General features: G+C 53.5%; 2 protein-coding genes across 3 annotated transcripts; both read left to right on the top strand.

Annotated features, from left to right (window-relative positions):
- Positions 1-806: 806 nt before the first annotated feature.
- LOC102569014 (CMRF35-like molecule 2) lies at positions 807-7,499 on the top strand. Of its 2 annotated transcripts, XM_014601925.2 has the most exons (5): positions 807-966; positions 4,754-5,092; positions 6,212-6,344; positions 6,724-6,858; positions 7,379-7,499. In XM_014601925.2, the coding sequence occupies exons 1-4, from the start codon at positions 927-929 to the stop codon at positions 6,842-6,844; spliced, it is 633 nt and encodes a 210-aa protein (XP_014457411.2). In that variant the 5' UTR covers positions 807-926; the 3' UTR covers positions 6,845-6,858; positions 7,379-7,499. The 2 variants fall into 2 exon arrangements, with proteins under 2 accessions (XP_014457411.2, XP_019349713.1); XM_019494168.1 differs by having other exon boundaries at positions 6,724-7,499.
- A 2,146-nt stretch (positions 7,500-9,645) lies between these two features.
- LOC102568779 (CMRF35-like molecule 6) lies at positions 9,646-13,333 on the top strand. The gene is made up of 5 exons (XM_059733105.1): positions 9,646-9,902; positions 10,835-10,970; positions 11,791-11,908; positions 12,287-12,421; positions 12,949-13,333. The coding sequence occupies exons 1-4, from the start codon at positions 9,681-9,683 to the stop codon at positions 12,405-12,407; spliced, it is 597 nt and encodes a 198-aa protein (XP_059589088.1). The 5' UTR covers positions 9,646-9,680; the 3' UTR covers positions 12,408-12,421; positions 12,949-13,333.
- Positions 13,334-14,799: the final 1,466 nt, after the last annotated feature.

Here is a 14,799-nt window from a genome sequence, read left to right as displayed (position 1 = left end):
TGAGAGGGCAGACTCCACTGATTTCACTCCAGTTTTACATTAGCATAAGTGAGAGGAGAATTGAGCCTAGTAGACAGCTATAGGAGCTGAGCACAAAGATGCAGGGACCTGATGGAGGACATCCTCCTTCTGCTAATACAGCCGTATCTAGAAACGAGTCAGGCCGGGAGCTGTAATAGAACATGGTGACTGTCAAACACTTGATGTTGGTACCTTTGCATAGGTGGCCATCCTGGCAGGAATCTGTTACTGTGTGTGTCTGGGTGAAGAGCTGAAAGAGCAGTACAGCACTGGGGACATCCCCCTCCCCTCTCCCTCCTGCCCTGCTAGTAGGTCTGTGTGAATCGGCTAGTATTTACTTCGGATTCCGGTCTAATGCACATAGAATGGACAGTGAAGAACCCTTCCCTCCCACCTAAGGCTTACCCAGTGACTAGGTGGCCAGGGCACTTTGGGGTTGTGGGATACTGAGATTCAAGTCCTTGTTGTGAATCATATCACAAAAGGACTAGAACCTGGGTCTCAGATGATCTTTAAGCTAAGTACATGCTATAGAGAGCCTGTCTGGGGGGGGAGGGGGGGTGTTGATCATTGGGGATCATCAATGTAGAGTATGCACCTATCTGATGCTCTACTGGCCTGTCTGAAAAAAACCCAACCCAATAACCCTTCTAGCTGGGCACTGACCTGCTATTATTTTTTTTTAAGACAGAATCATAAGGGACATGTACCATAAGAGTAGATGTTTCGCCACTTCCTGTGGAATTGCTCAGAGGCATTTTCACAGGGAAGGAAAGTAGCTGACATTGGTGGCAACTGCAAATTAGAGAAGCAGCGTCTCAGGCTCATTTTCAGCTATCCTGAAAGGCAGCAAGTCCCAGAGCTGCTACAGAGAGACCAGACTCAGGTGCAGAAGGACCAGGAAAATGTGGATGCTCCCTCTTTGGCTCTGGATTCTCTTCCCAGGTGAGTACGACAGGCAAGGTTCCCTCCAGGCTGCGTGCATGCATGGCCATGCACAATTTAATACCAGGACATGCACTAATTTATTCACACAGCGCACCCACCTGGAGAGGAGCTGGGTTGTGGCAGGCAAGGTGACGCGGGCTGGGGCTGGAGGCTGGTGTGGGCTCTGCCAGTGCCAGGAAACTGGTCTGCTCCCCAGCCCCAAGGCCATGTGCCTCCTCAGTCCTGGAAGTGAGGCAGAGGCAGGGGCAGGGGCTGGGGCTGAGGCTGGGGGCTGCTGCCAGGAAACTGCTCCACTCCTCTGCCCCGAGTCCATGTGCCTCCTCGCTCCTGGAGCAGGGACACATGCAGAGCATGGCTTCCCCAGATCTCAGATTAAATGCTGCAGGCAGCAGTGGCTTGAGGCAGCCAAGAGCGCACCCTGACATTTCACTCCTCTTCAGACAACATGTTGCTGTCCCAGCAACAATGTTTACATAGCCCGATGCACCATAGTCAGATTTACTTTGGTTACCTGCAGCAGGGAAAGGTGCACAGGGCAGAGCAGGATGGTGCAGAACCTGGGTCTGCATCAGAGGAAAAGGAGCAGGCGTAAAGAATCATTCCTAACCATGATGTAGTTTGGGGGTGCTGGTTACAGCTGTGCTGATCTAAGGACATACGGAGACAAGGTGCTTTGGGTAAATTATATCACATTTACCCGAAGCACTTTGTCTAACCATGACATAAGATTTCTGCATCATGAATGGGAAGTCCCCATTACCGGCCCTGGGGAACTGCTCCGCTCCCCAGCCCCCAGTCTTGTGCTTGGAGGATTTTTGCAAAATCCACTGCATGAGGATCCATTCCATGAGGAGTCTAGTCTATTAGGCTTAGCGTAGTCCAGATCTAGGCTTAGTGAAACGGGGAGGCGGGACCGAAGCGGTGCGCTCACAGATCAGTGGCGCACTCATGGATCGCTACACCTTAGAGGGAACATTGATGACAGGAGGTTTGGGGATCACTGGGAATGCACTGAGACAGGCTGGAGGCTTTGCTGGCTTCCTCACTGCAGCTCAGAAGCTCCAACTAGACCCCAGCAGTGAGTATGACTCCTGCAGTAGTTGGAGCCTCCAAATGCATGTGCAAATAAGGATCTCAGTGCTGAGGCTGTATCTACAGTGACATATGTGCTGAGGACAAGATCCAGTGTTGTCAGCTCAGGATTTTATCCTGAGCCTCAGGATATTTGCTGGTTTTCTTAAAGACGCAACTCCTGGAGTCATGTGACTATGTTGGACTCTCAGCTATCTTAGAAAGAAAGACAAAGGCTCATTGGCCTTCATGGTTGCAGAGAAAAGCTTGAGAAGGGAAGCTGAGGGCAGGAAAAAGGACAGGAAGATATTTTTGTAGAAGAGCCCAGAAATGAGCAAGATGAAATGGAAATGCAAATGAGAGTCCATTTTAAAAGTTAAGTGTAACAAAGCTCCATCCTCTGGGCAGTCAAGAACCCCTGGAGCTGCCCCATAGTCCCCTTTATTTCAATCCACTTCTGGGAACAGTCTCCCCTTTACTTTCCTGCCTCATCTTTATGTTTGTTTTGGTTTTCAGAGAGGGGCCTGCCCCAGGGCTTGCCAGATTGGGTTTTCGCTCCACAGAACACCCAGAAGTGAGGAATGTGGCAGAACACCTTTGGTGCCTACCACTTTAAAGGCCAGAACAGGCAGCAGAGCAGCCTGCAGGTGGCTGCACTCCCAATCAGGAGTCACATGGCCAGCAGGAGGCTGCCTGATTGGGAAGTGGGACCAGCTGCCTGAGATAAGAACAGACCCTGAGTAGTAGGGCCAGCAGTTTGCTGCAAGCAGCTGGAGGGTGAACATCACCTGGCTGGAGCTGCTTCTCACATAACATCTTGGAGGCACAGGGCAGGAACGGTGGGGATGGCAGGAGGTACTGGTCCTGGGGCATGACCTAGAACTACCCTCTGCTGGGGTTGGATGGTGTGGTGGGGCTGCTTCTGGCAGGGCAGCTTCCAGGAAATGCCACACCAGTGCCTCCCCAGTGAAGGGTGAGTATGGGGTTCGCCAGAAAGCATCAGCCCCTGCTGCCTTGTAGGTTAGCCCATGGAGGGGACAGGATAGGGGGATCACAGCCTGAGGGAAAAGCACAGGGACCCAGGCCCACTGAGTGGGGTCTAAGGCAGAACCCAGGCTCATAGTGTGGGACCTGGAGAAGGGTCAAGGTGTTCTGCAGACACCTGTGACCTGAGTGGGCCATTATACTATGAGTGGAGTCCAGGCATGTCTGTGGACGCATGAGATCTAAGGGCTGCAAGGCTCCATAGTCCTAGTTAGGGGGCAGGGCAGGATCCGGTGGTCATGTACAGTAGGGCCTTATGGGGCCTGAAGGAATGCACATGGGCTGACCGGAGTAGCCGAAGTTGGAGGCCCCAGTGAGAGGGCATGAGTTGGAGGCCCTAGTGAAGGGGCACAAGTGGAAGCCCTAGTGAAAGGGCAGGAGGCCAAGGCACAGGGCAAGCCTGAGGCAGAGTGTATACTTTAGATGCCATCTGTGAGGCAGAGGACATGGAATAGGGAAGATCGGAGATGTGTATAACACCCTAGGCATTGAGGCACTTAATGGACAGCCTCCAGTATATTACATCAGTTTTTATACATCAAGACATGGCAGACGAGACAGGACAGACTGCCCTAGACAGGTGGGCAGATCAATGTTGACCGGTCTCATGACGTTCCCCTGTCACAACTCCTGCCTTAAGAGCTAATTGCAGGGCTCCATACCACCCCCTACACCGTGCTCCATGCCTTTCCAGTGTTATATAACTGTTGTCACCCCTGCTGGGGCCTTGGCCTATTTGGCCACTGCCCCTTTAGTGTGGCTAAGCCATCTAGCCTCGGCCCACTGTGTTGGACCTGGCTTTAGGCGCTAGCTCTGCTCCCTCCTTTCCTGTCTGCTGCACCTCTCTGGTGCCATGCTCTCTGGTCCTTTTCTCTCTGCGCTTTGCACTCCTTGCCAGGCTCCACTACAGCTCAATACTGGCTGGAGCCTTGAGCCTGCCTTGGCAGGGCTCAAGGTGGTTATGTGCCTCTGGGCACTAATGAGGCCTCCAAACTTCCAATTTAAACTACAACATAAACACTAAGCCATGGGCTATAACAAAGAACAAATAATGGAGGAAGCGTGCCTGCTTCTCCATGACTCTTTCTTTCTGGGTCATGCTGTCCTGTGCCCCAGCCTACAGAGCTGCTGTCATTTGGTCTCCTGGGCAATCAGGAACCCACATTCTGCCTCTGCCTGGGCTTGCTGCTCCCTCCAGCTCAACCCAGGGCTTATATAACTCTGGCCTGAGCTCTCTCCTGGTTACGTGACAACCCCAGTTGGGTGACTGGCCTGCAGGGCTGCCTTGAACCCCAGCTCTGCCAGCTAGCCCTGCCCTGAACACTCTGGGGGTAAAGGAGCCACCCTGCTTTGCAGTAACAGGACTAGGGCTCCCTCTTACAGTAACAAGTACTGGCTTGTTTTGAGGTGTCAGATCCAGACACTGCCTTGACGGGTTCAGTTCCAGTGTTCCCAATCAGAACGTCAAACTATTATGATCACATCAGAGTTTTTCTGCAGGAAAAATTATCACAGGGAAAGTTCTCTGATTCAGAAAATGTGATGCCCTGTGTTGCCCCTTCTCCTCCTCCTCCCCGCCAGGCACGGGCTACGGCATCCCCCGTCTTCCCTGGGAGCATCATTGCAGCGCAAAGGGCTCAGGGTCTCTCTGTGTCGGTGTTTCCTGCAGGCTGTGTGGCAGTGACAGGCCCCCGGATGGTGACAGGCCCTGAAGGTGGCTCGGTGTCTGTGACATGCTCGTACAACTGGGGCTATGAGATGAATGGGAAGTTCTGGTGTAGAAAAAGATCTTCTGTCCGCTGTTCTGATGGGTTCATCATACGGACCAGTGGGTCAGAGGCCAAAGTGCAAAAGGGCCGCTTCTCCATCCAGGACAACCACAGCCTGCGTGTGTTCACAGCTACCATGAAGAACCTGACTGAGACGGATGCTGGCACCTACCACTGCGGAGTGGTGATTAATTCATGGAGTGATCCTAGGCACGCTGTGGAGGTGATCGTGTCCCCAGGTAACTTCCTTCCCCCTTCCTCCCTGCTCAGAGGAAAGAGCCAGGGGTGCTGTGGTCAGGCAGGCTCTTGATGTGAAGGTCCCCAGTAATTCAAGGGGAGATTAAACCCTGCAGACCATCAGACCCAACATCCAAGAAGGGCCTGGCCTGGATGAGCACCTCCTGGGTTCCCGTGGGGTAAGAGCTACATGATCTGCCCACAGTGCCCTGTGCCCAGTGCTCCCATTATGGAGGCTCCCCAGGACCCTGCACCTCTGTCTGTCCCCCACCTCCCTGTCAGACCCAGCAGAGCCCCACAGGACCAGCCCAAAATGGCATCTGGATTCTCCTTCCCCCTCCAAGACACCCTGGCCTGGGCAGCAGCGCTACCATGGACTGATCTCCGAGAAACACTGCATAGGGTGAGGGTGGGGGTCGGGGCTGGGGTCACACTGTGCCATGAGGAGGGGTTGAAGGAAGGGAAAAATTAGGGAGCAGCATAAGCTGCACATCCTGGTGTGAGATGCACCCCAACAGCCCTGGCCCTTCTGGAAGAACAGGGCTGAGGCAGAGCCTACCCAGGACCTGGGAGCCTCCACACGTGAGCCTAAGGCTGGGTTTTTCTTGGGAGCCAAACCCAACCGGCTCCAGAACCTGGAGGCCCGAGAGTGTGGCTGAACTCGGGGCGATCCCCTGGAGACAGATGTGGTAGGAATGAATGGCAGGGCTGGCTCCTGATCACAAAACTGGTTGCCAGGCCCTAGGACACAGGGGATTTTCCCTACTCTTGCACAGTGTGGTGGTGGCTGAGTTTGTGCTCCCTGATTCCCAGGGCCAGAAAAATTCCCTTTGGCTCCATGTCGTTCTCTAACCTATTAAGGGTTTGGCATTTGCATTCACTGGAAGGTATACGTACAGTTGAGTCCTTTTGGCATTTCATCAAATGAAGGCTTGGAGGATTCCAACCTTTTTCCACCCAACCATTTCAATGGAGGAGCTGGATGGTGAGCTTATACCAGAGCTGCACTGGACTGTGTCACAGTAGGACACTGAATTGTGCTGTCACCTAACAATGCTGGCAGCACATTCCCCACCATCAGGTGCAACGTGCACACAAAAAAGCTCTGGTCTTGTTTGCAGTGCTTCCGACCTCAATGCCATCAACCATGGAGCCCCTGGCTTCTACTGAGTCCACAACACCCATTTTTACCTCGAGTATTTCTACAGAGGACAAAGCCAGTATGCCCCCTGCTGTGCACAGCATGGGCCTAAGGTGAGTGCCTGTACCCTCACCAAAGGCTGTGCAGTCACAAAACTTTGTGAAATCCCATCATTGCTGAGAACATCCCACAGGGCTGCTTTGATGAACAACTCCTTGGAGGCAAAGTCTGTGGGTAGGACAGCACTGATTGGAAAGGTAATCTGGGAACAGAGCTGCTGTTGGCTCTGTGACTGCATGAATGAATCCCTGAGTAGGCTCTAGGGGGTCTGTATCAGGGGCAGGTGCTGAAGCCCTGGTGTTTCTCTACCTTTGTGGTCAAACATCCTTCCCACCTTCAGCCTGAGAGCAGTCGGGGAACAGGTAGGTCAGTGGGAGGAGTATATTCAAATCTAGAGAGTTCACCTCTCCCCACTGTCACCCAACTGCACAGCTCCCAGGACAGCCACGTCCACTTCCTGCTCCTGGTCGGCCTGAAGGTGCCCGTGTTCCTGTGCATGGTCTGCGCTGTGGTGTGGGTGAGCGTGCGCTACAGGGGCAGCTCCAACGACTAGATGCCACAGACATGGTGAGAGCCTCCGACGTCCACCCCGTGGGCCCACACACTGCATTGGCCTGTTCTGCACTCCCAGGGGCTCAATCATGGCAACACCGGGATCACAGACTGCAGGGCAGCAAGGTGTGCTTCTCTTGAATCCTCCCAGGAGGGAAAGTGGCTGCCCCAGTGACACTGTCCTTTCTCCCTGGGCCCCACACTGGTCCAGGGGTAACTGTGGAGTGATCTCTACTGGGGCTCTGCCCAGTGGAGCATGCACCCAGTGTGGATTGAGTACTGCTATCCTGCCAGGTGCACGGTGGGAGCTGGAGCCAGTGCTTCACCCACTCCCAACCCTGTTTCTGGTCTGTCACTGAGGAATATGGCAGCTTTCTTGAGGCTGCCACCTCTCCTGCAGGGCTACATGTGACAAAGCCTTCACCCTCTACACTTCTGGCCCACATTTCCTAGCCATGGTTTGGGCCAAAGTGGTGTGTATTAGAGCTGGGCCATTCCCTCCAGTTACTCCTGGTCTCTCTCTGGTCTGTTACAGCTCATGACTGGCCTCCTTTGTAGACCGGAAAAGGACTGGGACCACCACAATGTTGACATCTCCCTCCCTCTTCCCTATGTTCAAAATACTTTAATGACTTCAATAAAGTGCTCTTTCTGTCCCTGCTTTGGACCTCTTATTTTATATAGAGTAACCACATCCATGGGGGGACTCCCGCCAGGACCCATCCCCTGCCTGCTCCCAAGCCCCCGCCAACCCCCGTCTGCTCCCCCAGCACCCCCGTGGCTGCCCAGCCCGCCCCAGCTCCTGGCTCTTAAAAAAAAATTGATGGGACTGGGAAAGCAGGCGGGGGATGAGGCCTGTCTGATTTGGAGATTCGGCTGATTCGGCAGCAGCTGAATCTCCAAATCAGATTCGGCCGAATTGATAGGGGACAGTGATTTGAATCACCAAATTGAATCACTGTCCCCCAAATTGGCCAATTCTGAATCCAAAGTGAATACTAGCCACTTCGCACAGGCCTACATCAGACCCACCACCCACGAGGGGCCCAGCCTGGATGAGCACCTTTTTGGGTTCCCACAGGGTAAGAGCCTCTGCTCTGCCCGCAGTGTCCTGTGCCCAGTGCTCCCATCACAGAGGCTTCCCAGGCCCCTGCTCTGTCTGTCCCCCACATCCCTGACAAACCCGGCAGAGCCCCACAGGACCAGCCCAGGATGGCAGCTGGATTCTCCTTCCTCCTCCAAGACACCCTGGCCTGGGTAGCAGTGCTACCATGGACTGATCTCCCAGAAACAGGGCAGAGGGTAGGGGTCAGCGCAGGGCTTACATTGAGTTCGAGGAGAGGAAAAAGTAGAGAGCAGCAGAAGCTGCCCACCCAGGTGTGAGCTGTGCCCCACCTCCCAGGGCCCTGCACCCCAACAGCCCTGGCCCTTCTGGAAGAACTGGGCTGAGGCAGAGCCCACCCAGGAGCTGGGAGTCCCAGCGTGTGATCTTAAGTTTGGGTCACTCCCGGGAGCCAGTCCCAACCAGCCCCAGAACCTGGAGGCCCTTGAAGACCCAGAGGTTCAAGAGCGTGACCAGACTCAGGGTGACCCCCCGGACACAGATGTGGTAGGAGCAAATGGTGGGGCTGGCTCCTGATCACAGAGCACTGGCTGCCAGGCCCTTGGACCATTCCCTTCTCTCTCACACATAGAGGTGGTGGTTGGGGTTGTATTTCCTGATTCCTAGTGCCAAGAGAGTTGCCTTTGGCTCTGTGTTGTTCTCTAATCTATTAAAGGTTTAGCATATGCATTCAGTGTGAGATACAAGTACATTTGGGTCCTTTTGGCAGCTTTTGAAATGAAGGCTTGCACGTTTTGGAGGATTCAAACCTTTTTACCAGTCTGCCATTTCAATGGGGGAGCTGGATGGTGAGTTTATACTAGAGTTGTTCTGGGCTGCATCACATTAGGACATTTAATTGTACTGTCACCTAACAGCGATGGCAGCACATCAGGTGCAACACGCACACAATATACCTCTCTTCTCATTTGCAGTGTTTTTGCCTTTGGTGCCATCAGCCATGGAGCCCCCGGGTTCTACTGATTCCACAACACCCATTTGCACCTGGAAAATTTCTACCGAGGGCAAAGCCAGCATCCTCCCTGCTGTGCACAGCATGCTCCCAGTGTGAGTGCCCGTACCTTCACCCCAGGCTGCTCCCTGTCATCCTCTATCTCTGTGGCCATAGGGGATGACACTACCAGCAACTGATCAAGTTGCAGTGCTCAAGAGCAGTCACTTCCACTCTGACATCCCATTTTGCTCAGCTCCTCCTGCTCAAGGCCTGTTCCATTACCCATCTCCTACACTCGCCAAAATGTTGGACACTTACGGGAAAAGCAAGGGGCTTTTTGGTGATACCTATTATTGGACCAAGTGTATGGCTGGGACAGATGTTAGAGACATTCTTGGGCACCAGGGCATAAAGATCCAAGTCCTTGATATAAAAGCATGCCATGCAAAGACCTGGACCTCATTCTTTGATGATGTTTAAGCTACATACATGCTGTTGGGAGCCTGACTGAGGAGTTCTGGGCACCCGAAGTTATCCACAGAGAGTCTGTCCAGATACAGGGATATCACAAAGCCAAGAAAGAGGAAATCAGTGAAGGTGTAACCTTTGACTTTGTCACAAATTGCAACCCTTAACAGAGAGACCCTAAAACTGTGGATCCAAGATGCTACACTGGCCTGTCTGACTGCCCTCTCCTGCCTCCCGCCTCAACTTCAGGACGGACACTGACCTGCTATTAAAAAAAAAGTGTGTCGTATAGCATACGTACCATGAGAATCAATGTTGCACCACTTCCTGTGCATTTGCATAGAAGCATTTTCACAGGGAAGGACAGTAGCTGACAGAGGTGGCAACTGCAAACTTGAGAAGCAGTCTCAGGCTCATTTTCAGCTCTCCTCAAAGGCAGCAAGTCCCAGGGCAGCTGCAAAGAGAGCCGATTCAGCTGCGGAGGGACCAGGACCATGTGGGCGCTCCCTCTTTGGCTCTGGATTCTCTTCCCCGGTGAGTATGAAGGGGGTTTGGGGATCCCTGGAAATGCACTGAGACAGGCTGGAGGCTTTGCTGGCTTCCTCATTGCAGCTCAGAAGCCCCAACTAGACCGCAGCAGTGCATACAACTCATGCAGGAGCTGGAGCCTCCAAATGCCTGGAAGATAAGGAACTTGGTGCTGAGCAGAAGATCCAGTGTTGTTGGATCAGGATGTTATCCCAAGCCTCAGGAAACCTGCTAGTTTTCTTAAAGATGCAGCTCCTGGAGTCATGTAATTATGTTGGACTCTCAGCTGTCTTAGAAAGAAAGACTAAGGCTTATTAGCCGTCATGGTTGCAAAGAACAGCTTGAGAAGAGAAGCTGAGGGCAGGGAAAAAGAGAGGAAGGTATTTTTGGGGAAGACCCCTGAAATGTGTAATATGAAATGGAAATGCTAATGAGAGGCCATTTTAACACAAAATGAAAGAAAAAGTGGCTTGTTTCAAGATGCCAGATCCAGACACCGCCGTACCAGGTTCAGTTCCACTGTTCCCAATCAGAACATCAAACTGTTACGTTCACACCCAAGTTTTTCTGCAGGAAAATGTCTTTTGGGGAAAGGTCTCTAATTCAGAAACGTGGTGCCTCTTCACCTCAACCTCCCACTCCTGGCACAGTCTCTATTATCCCCTGTCTTTGCTGGAGAAATCATTGCAAGGCAAAGGGCTCAGGGTCTGTCTGTGCTGGTGTTTCCTGCAGGTTGCATGGCACTGATAGGCCCTGAAATAGTAACGGGCCCTGAAGGTGGGTCAGTGTCCGTGACATGCAAATACAACAGGGGTCACGAGAAGAATGGGAAACTCTGGTGTAGAGCAGGGCCTTCCAGCCGCTGTTCCAGTGGGGAGCACATGATACACACCGATTGGTCGGAGGCCAATGTGCAAAAGGGCCGCTTATCCCTTCAGGACAACCACATCCTGCGCACATTCACGATTACCATGGAGCACCTGACCAAGGCCGATGCTGGCACCTACCTGTGCGGGGTGCTGATTGCTTTCTCGAGTGATCTCAGGCACGCTGTGGAGGTGACTGTGTCCCCAGGTAACAGCCTTCCCCCTTCCTCCCTGCTCAGAGAAAAGGGGTTGGGGGGTGGCGGGCAGATGCTGTGGTCAGGCAGGCTCTCAAAGTGCAGGCCCCCAGGAATTCAAGGAGAGATTAAACCCTGAAGACCATCGGCCCCATCACCCAAGAAGGACCCAGCCTGGATGGGTTCCTCTGGGGTTCCTACATGGTACAAGCCCCTGGCTCTGCCCACAGTGTCCTGTGCCCAGTGCTCCCATTATAGAAGCTCCCCAGGACTCTGCAGCTCTGTCTGTCCCCCACCTCCCTGACAGATCCAGCAGAGCCCCACAGGACCAGCCCAGGATGGCAGCTGGATTCTCTTTCCCCCTCCAAGACATCCTGGCCTGGGCAGGAGCTCTACCATGGCCTGATCCCCCTGAAACAGGGCAGAGGGTGGCGGTGGGGGTCACATTTCCCCATAACAAAGCAGGGCAGAGGGTGGGGGTCAGTACAGGGCTTACATTGCCCCATGAGGAGGGGTTTGAGGGGAGGAAACAGTAGGGAGCAGCAGAAGCTGCCCACCCAGGTGTGAGCTGTGCCCCATCCCCCAAGGGCCCTGCACCCCAACAGCCTTGGCCCTTCTGGAAGAACTGGGCTGAGGCAGAGCCCACCCAGGACCTCGGAGTCCCCACATGTGATCTTAAGTTTGGGTCACTCCCGGGAGCCAGTCCCAACCAGCCCCAAAACCTGGAGGCCCTTGAAGACCCAGAGGTCCGAGAGTGTGGCCAGACTTGGGATGACCCCCTGGAGACAGATGTGGTAGGAGCTCTGGTCTCTTTTGCCGTGCTTCCATCCTCAGTGCTGTCATCCATGGAGCCCCCAGTTTCTACTGAGTTCACAGCATCCATTTTCACCTGGAGAATTTCTACAGAGAGCCAAGTCAGCAGTTTCCCTGCTGTACACAACATGTCCCAAAGGTGAGTGCCCATACCCTCAACCCAGGGCTGTGGGGCCACAACACCTGTGTGAGATCTCATCATTGCTGTGAACATCCCATGGGGCTGTTTTGATGAGCAGCTTCTTGGAGGCAGAGTCTGCGGGTAGGACAAGACTGATTGGAAAGGACAGACTGGGAACTGACCCGCTGCTGGCTCTAATTCTGCATGAATGAATCCCTGAGTAGGTTGTGGGGGGTCTGTGTCAGGGGCAGGTGATGAAGCCCTGGTGCTTGCTTTCCTTCATGGTGAAGCATCCTTCCCACCTTCAGCCTGAGAGCAGCCGGGGAACAGGTCAATGGAAGAAATGTGGTCAAATCTAGAGAGTTCACCTCTCCCCACTGTCACCCAACTGCACAGCTCCCAGGACAGCCACGTCCACTTCCTGCTCCTGGTTGGCCTGAAGGTGCCCGTGTTCCTGTGCATGGTCTGCGCTGTGGTGTGGGTGAGCGTGTGCTACAGGGGCAGCTCCAACGATTAGATGCCACAGACATGGTGAGAGCCTCCGACATCCACCCCGTGGGCCCACACACTGCACCGGCCTGTTCTGCACTCCCAGGGGCTCAATCATGGCAACACAGGGATCACACACTGCAGGGCAGCAAGGTGTTGTGCTTCCCTTGGATCCTCCCAGGAGGGAAAGTGGCTGCCCAGGTGACATTGTCCCTTCTCCCTGGGCCACACAGTGGTCCAGGGGTAAATGTGGAGTGATCCCTACTGGGGGTCTGCCCAGTGGAGCATGCACCCAGTGTGGATTGAGTATGGCTATCCTGCCAGGTGCACGGTGGGAGCTGGAGCTGGATCTTCACCTGCTCCCAACCCTGTTCCTGGCCTGTCACTGAGAAATATGGCAACTTTCTTGAGGCCGCCACCTCTGCTGCAGGGCTACATGTGACAAAACCTCTACCCTGCACACTCCTGGGCCACATTTCCTAAGCCACAATTTGGGTCAAACTCTGGTGTGTATTAAAGCTGGGACCATTCCCTCCAGTCACTCCTTGTCTCTCTCTGGTCTACTACAGCTCATGACCTGCCTCCCTTGTAGATCCAGGAAGGACTGGGACCACCACAACGATGACACCTCCATCTGTCCTGTGTTCTGCACCTCTAATGTACCAGGCCTGATTGCCCTCTCCCTTACACTGGAGTGAATCTGGAGTGAAATTACTGGAGTCACCCTGGGAAGAGCCCTTTCCCACTGAGCCAAATCCAGCGCCCTTGAGAGCAGAGTGAGGCCCAGACTCTCCATGGTTCTCCATGGATAGAAAACATGTCACCCAGGGAGCAGTTGGAGGCTGTTCCTATGAGAGAAGCGTGTTCCTGGCCTCTGGAAGTGGATGTGTTTGGGAGGGCCTCAATGCCTTCTGCACAGAGAACATGACAATAAAAAACCATCTCTTTTCCTTGGCTGGGAGCTGGGCTTCAATGCCAGGACCAGGGACTAGAGTTGTCACAAAATTAGATCTCTTTTTCTCCTTACAGACAGATGGTTTGTCAGTAAGACCTGACACAGCTGCACAGAGTCTTGAATCCCAACTTGGACTCTGTTGTTCTGAGGTGCTCGGAGGTTTGGGAGGGCTCCCAACCAGCCTCCTGCCTGCTGTTGCTCTTCGTGTTCAGGCTGCTTGCGACAGGATGCTCTCAGAGACAGTCAGCCTCTGGGAGCTCTGGTGTGACACAGAAAAAATGACCAAATTCATATACATATAGATATATAGATATATATATTTAATTTTCCATGTTCCAAGTCAAATCAGCCAAATCAATTCCAAATCTGTGAGTCATTCAAAAACCAAATGTGGCCCTGCTACCAGCAAACACTAAATCCCTTGGTGAGCATCCTATGTGCAGGCCCAAGCCTGGAGGCTTGGGGTTTGGATGCCCCCAAGTTTCACTTGTTCTCAGCTGTATGGCCACAGGAGCAAGCTAGGGAGGAATCTCCTATTTCCATAAAGTTGGCGTGTAGCCGAGATCCTCCCACTAGAAGCTGGAGAGTGGGAAGCTAACTATGAGGCTTTCATAGGGAGTCCTGTCTGCATGCAGGGGGTCAGAGGAGGGGCAGACTGAAGTGCTCCGAGTCAGAATACAAGGGGGTTGGGGGGGAAAGGGACTTAACGGTGGGGGTCTACCACAGACCACCCAACCAGGGGGAAGAGCTGGACCGGGAATTCTCAGGTCAGCTCGCGGAGGCAATTAAGTCAAGGGACGTGGTCATCATGGGTGACCTAAACTACCCGGACATATGCTGGGAGGAGCAGTCAGCCAGGTCTGACCGCTCATGTAGGTTCCTTGCTGAGATACAAGACATCCACCTAACCCAGGAGGTGCACAGTCCTACCAGAGGGAATGCCTTGCTGGACTTGGTCCTGGCAACAGGCGACGACCTGGTGAGGGGATTCCAGGTCCTCGACCAGCTGGGCGATAGCAATCATCGCCTACTGGAATTCACCATCCAGCGCAGGGTGTCAAGGGCCTGCAGCAAGGCAGCAGCCCTTGACTTCAGGAGGGCTGACTTTAGCAAGTTGAGGAGATTGGTAGGAGAGGTATTATGGTCCCGGAGAGTAGGGGAACTAGGTGTCCAAGATGAGTGGTCGTTCCTTAAGGAGACAATCCTCTGAGCCCAAGGGGTGACAGTCTCAACACAAATCAAAGGGGGCAAGGGGGCTCAAAAGCCCCCTTGGCTTGCCAAAGGCACTCAGGATTGCCTGAAAGCCAAAAAGGAGGCATACATCCAGTGGAGGGGAAGGGCTATCACCGAAGAGGATTATACCTCCATCGCTCGGCAGAGATAGAACTAGGGCTAGCAACAAGGATCAAGGACAACAAAAAGTCCTTTTTTAAATATATAGGGAGTAAAAGGAAGGCACCAGGCA

The sequence above is a fragment of the Alligator mississippiensis genome, chromosome 8, assembly GCF_030867095.1.
Source record: "Alligator mississippiensis isolate rAllMis1 chromosome 8, rAllMis1, whole genome shotgun sequence".
In the NCBI taxonomy this organism is placed as follows: domain Eukaryota; kingdom Metazoa; phylum Chordata; order Crocodylia; family Alligatoridae; genus Alligator; species Alligator mississippiensis.
Note: the sequence above shows the minus strand (reverse complement) of the source record. Positions and strands in the feature narration are given on the sequence as shown.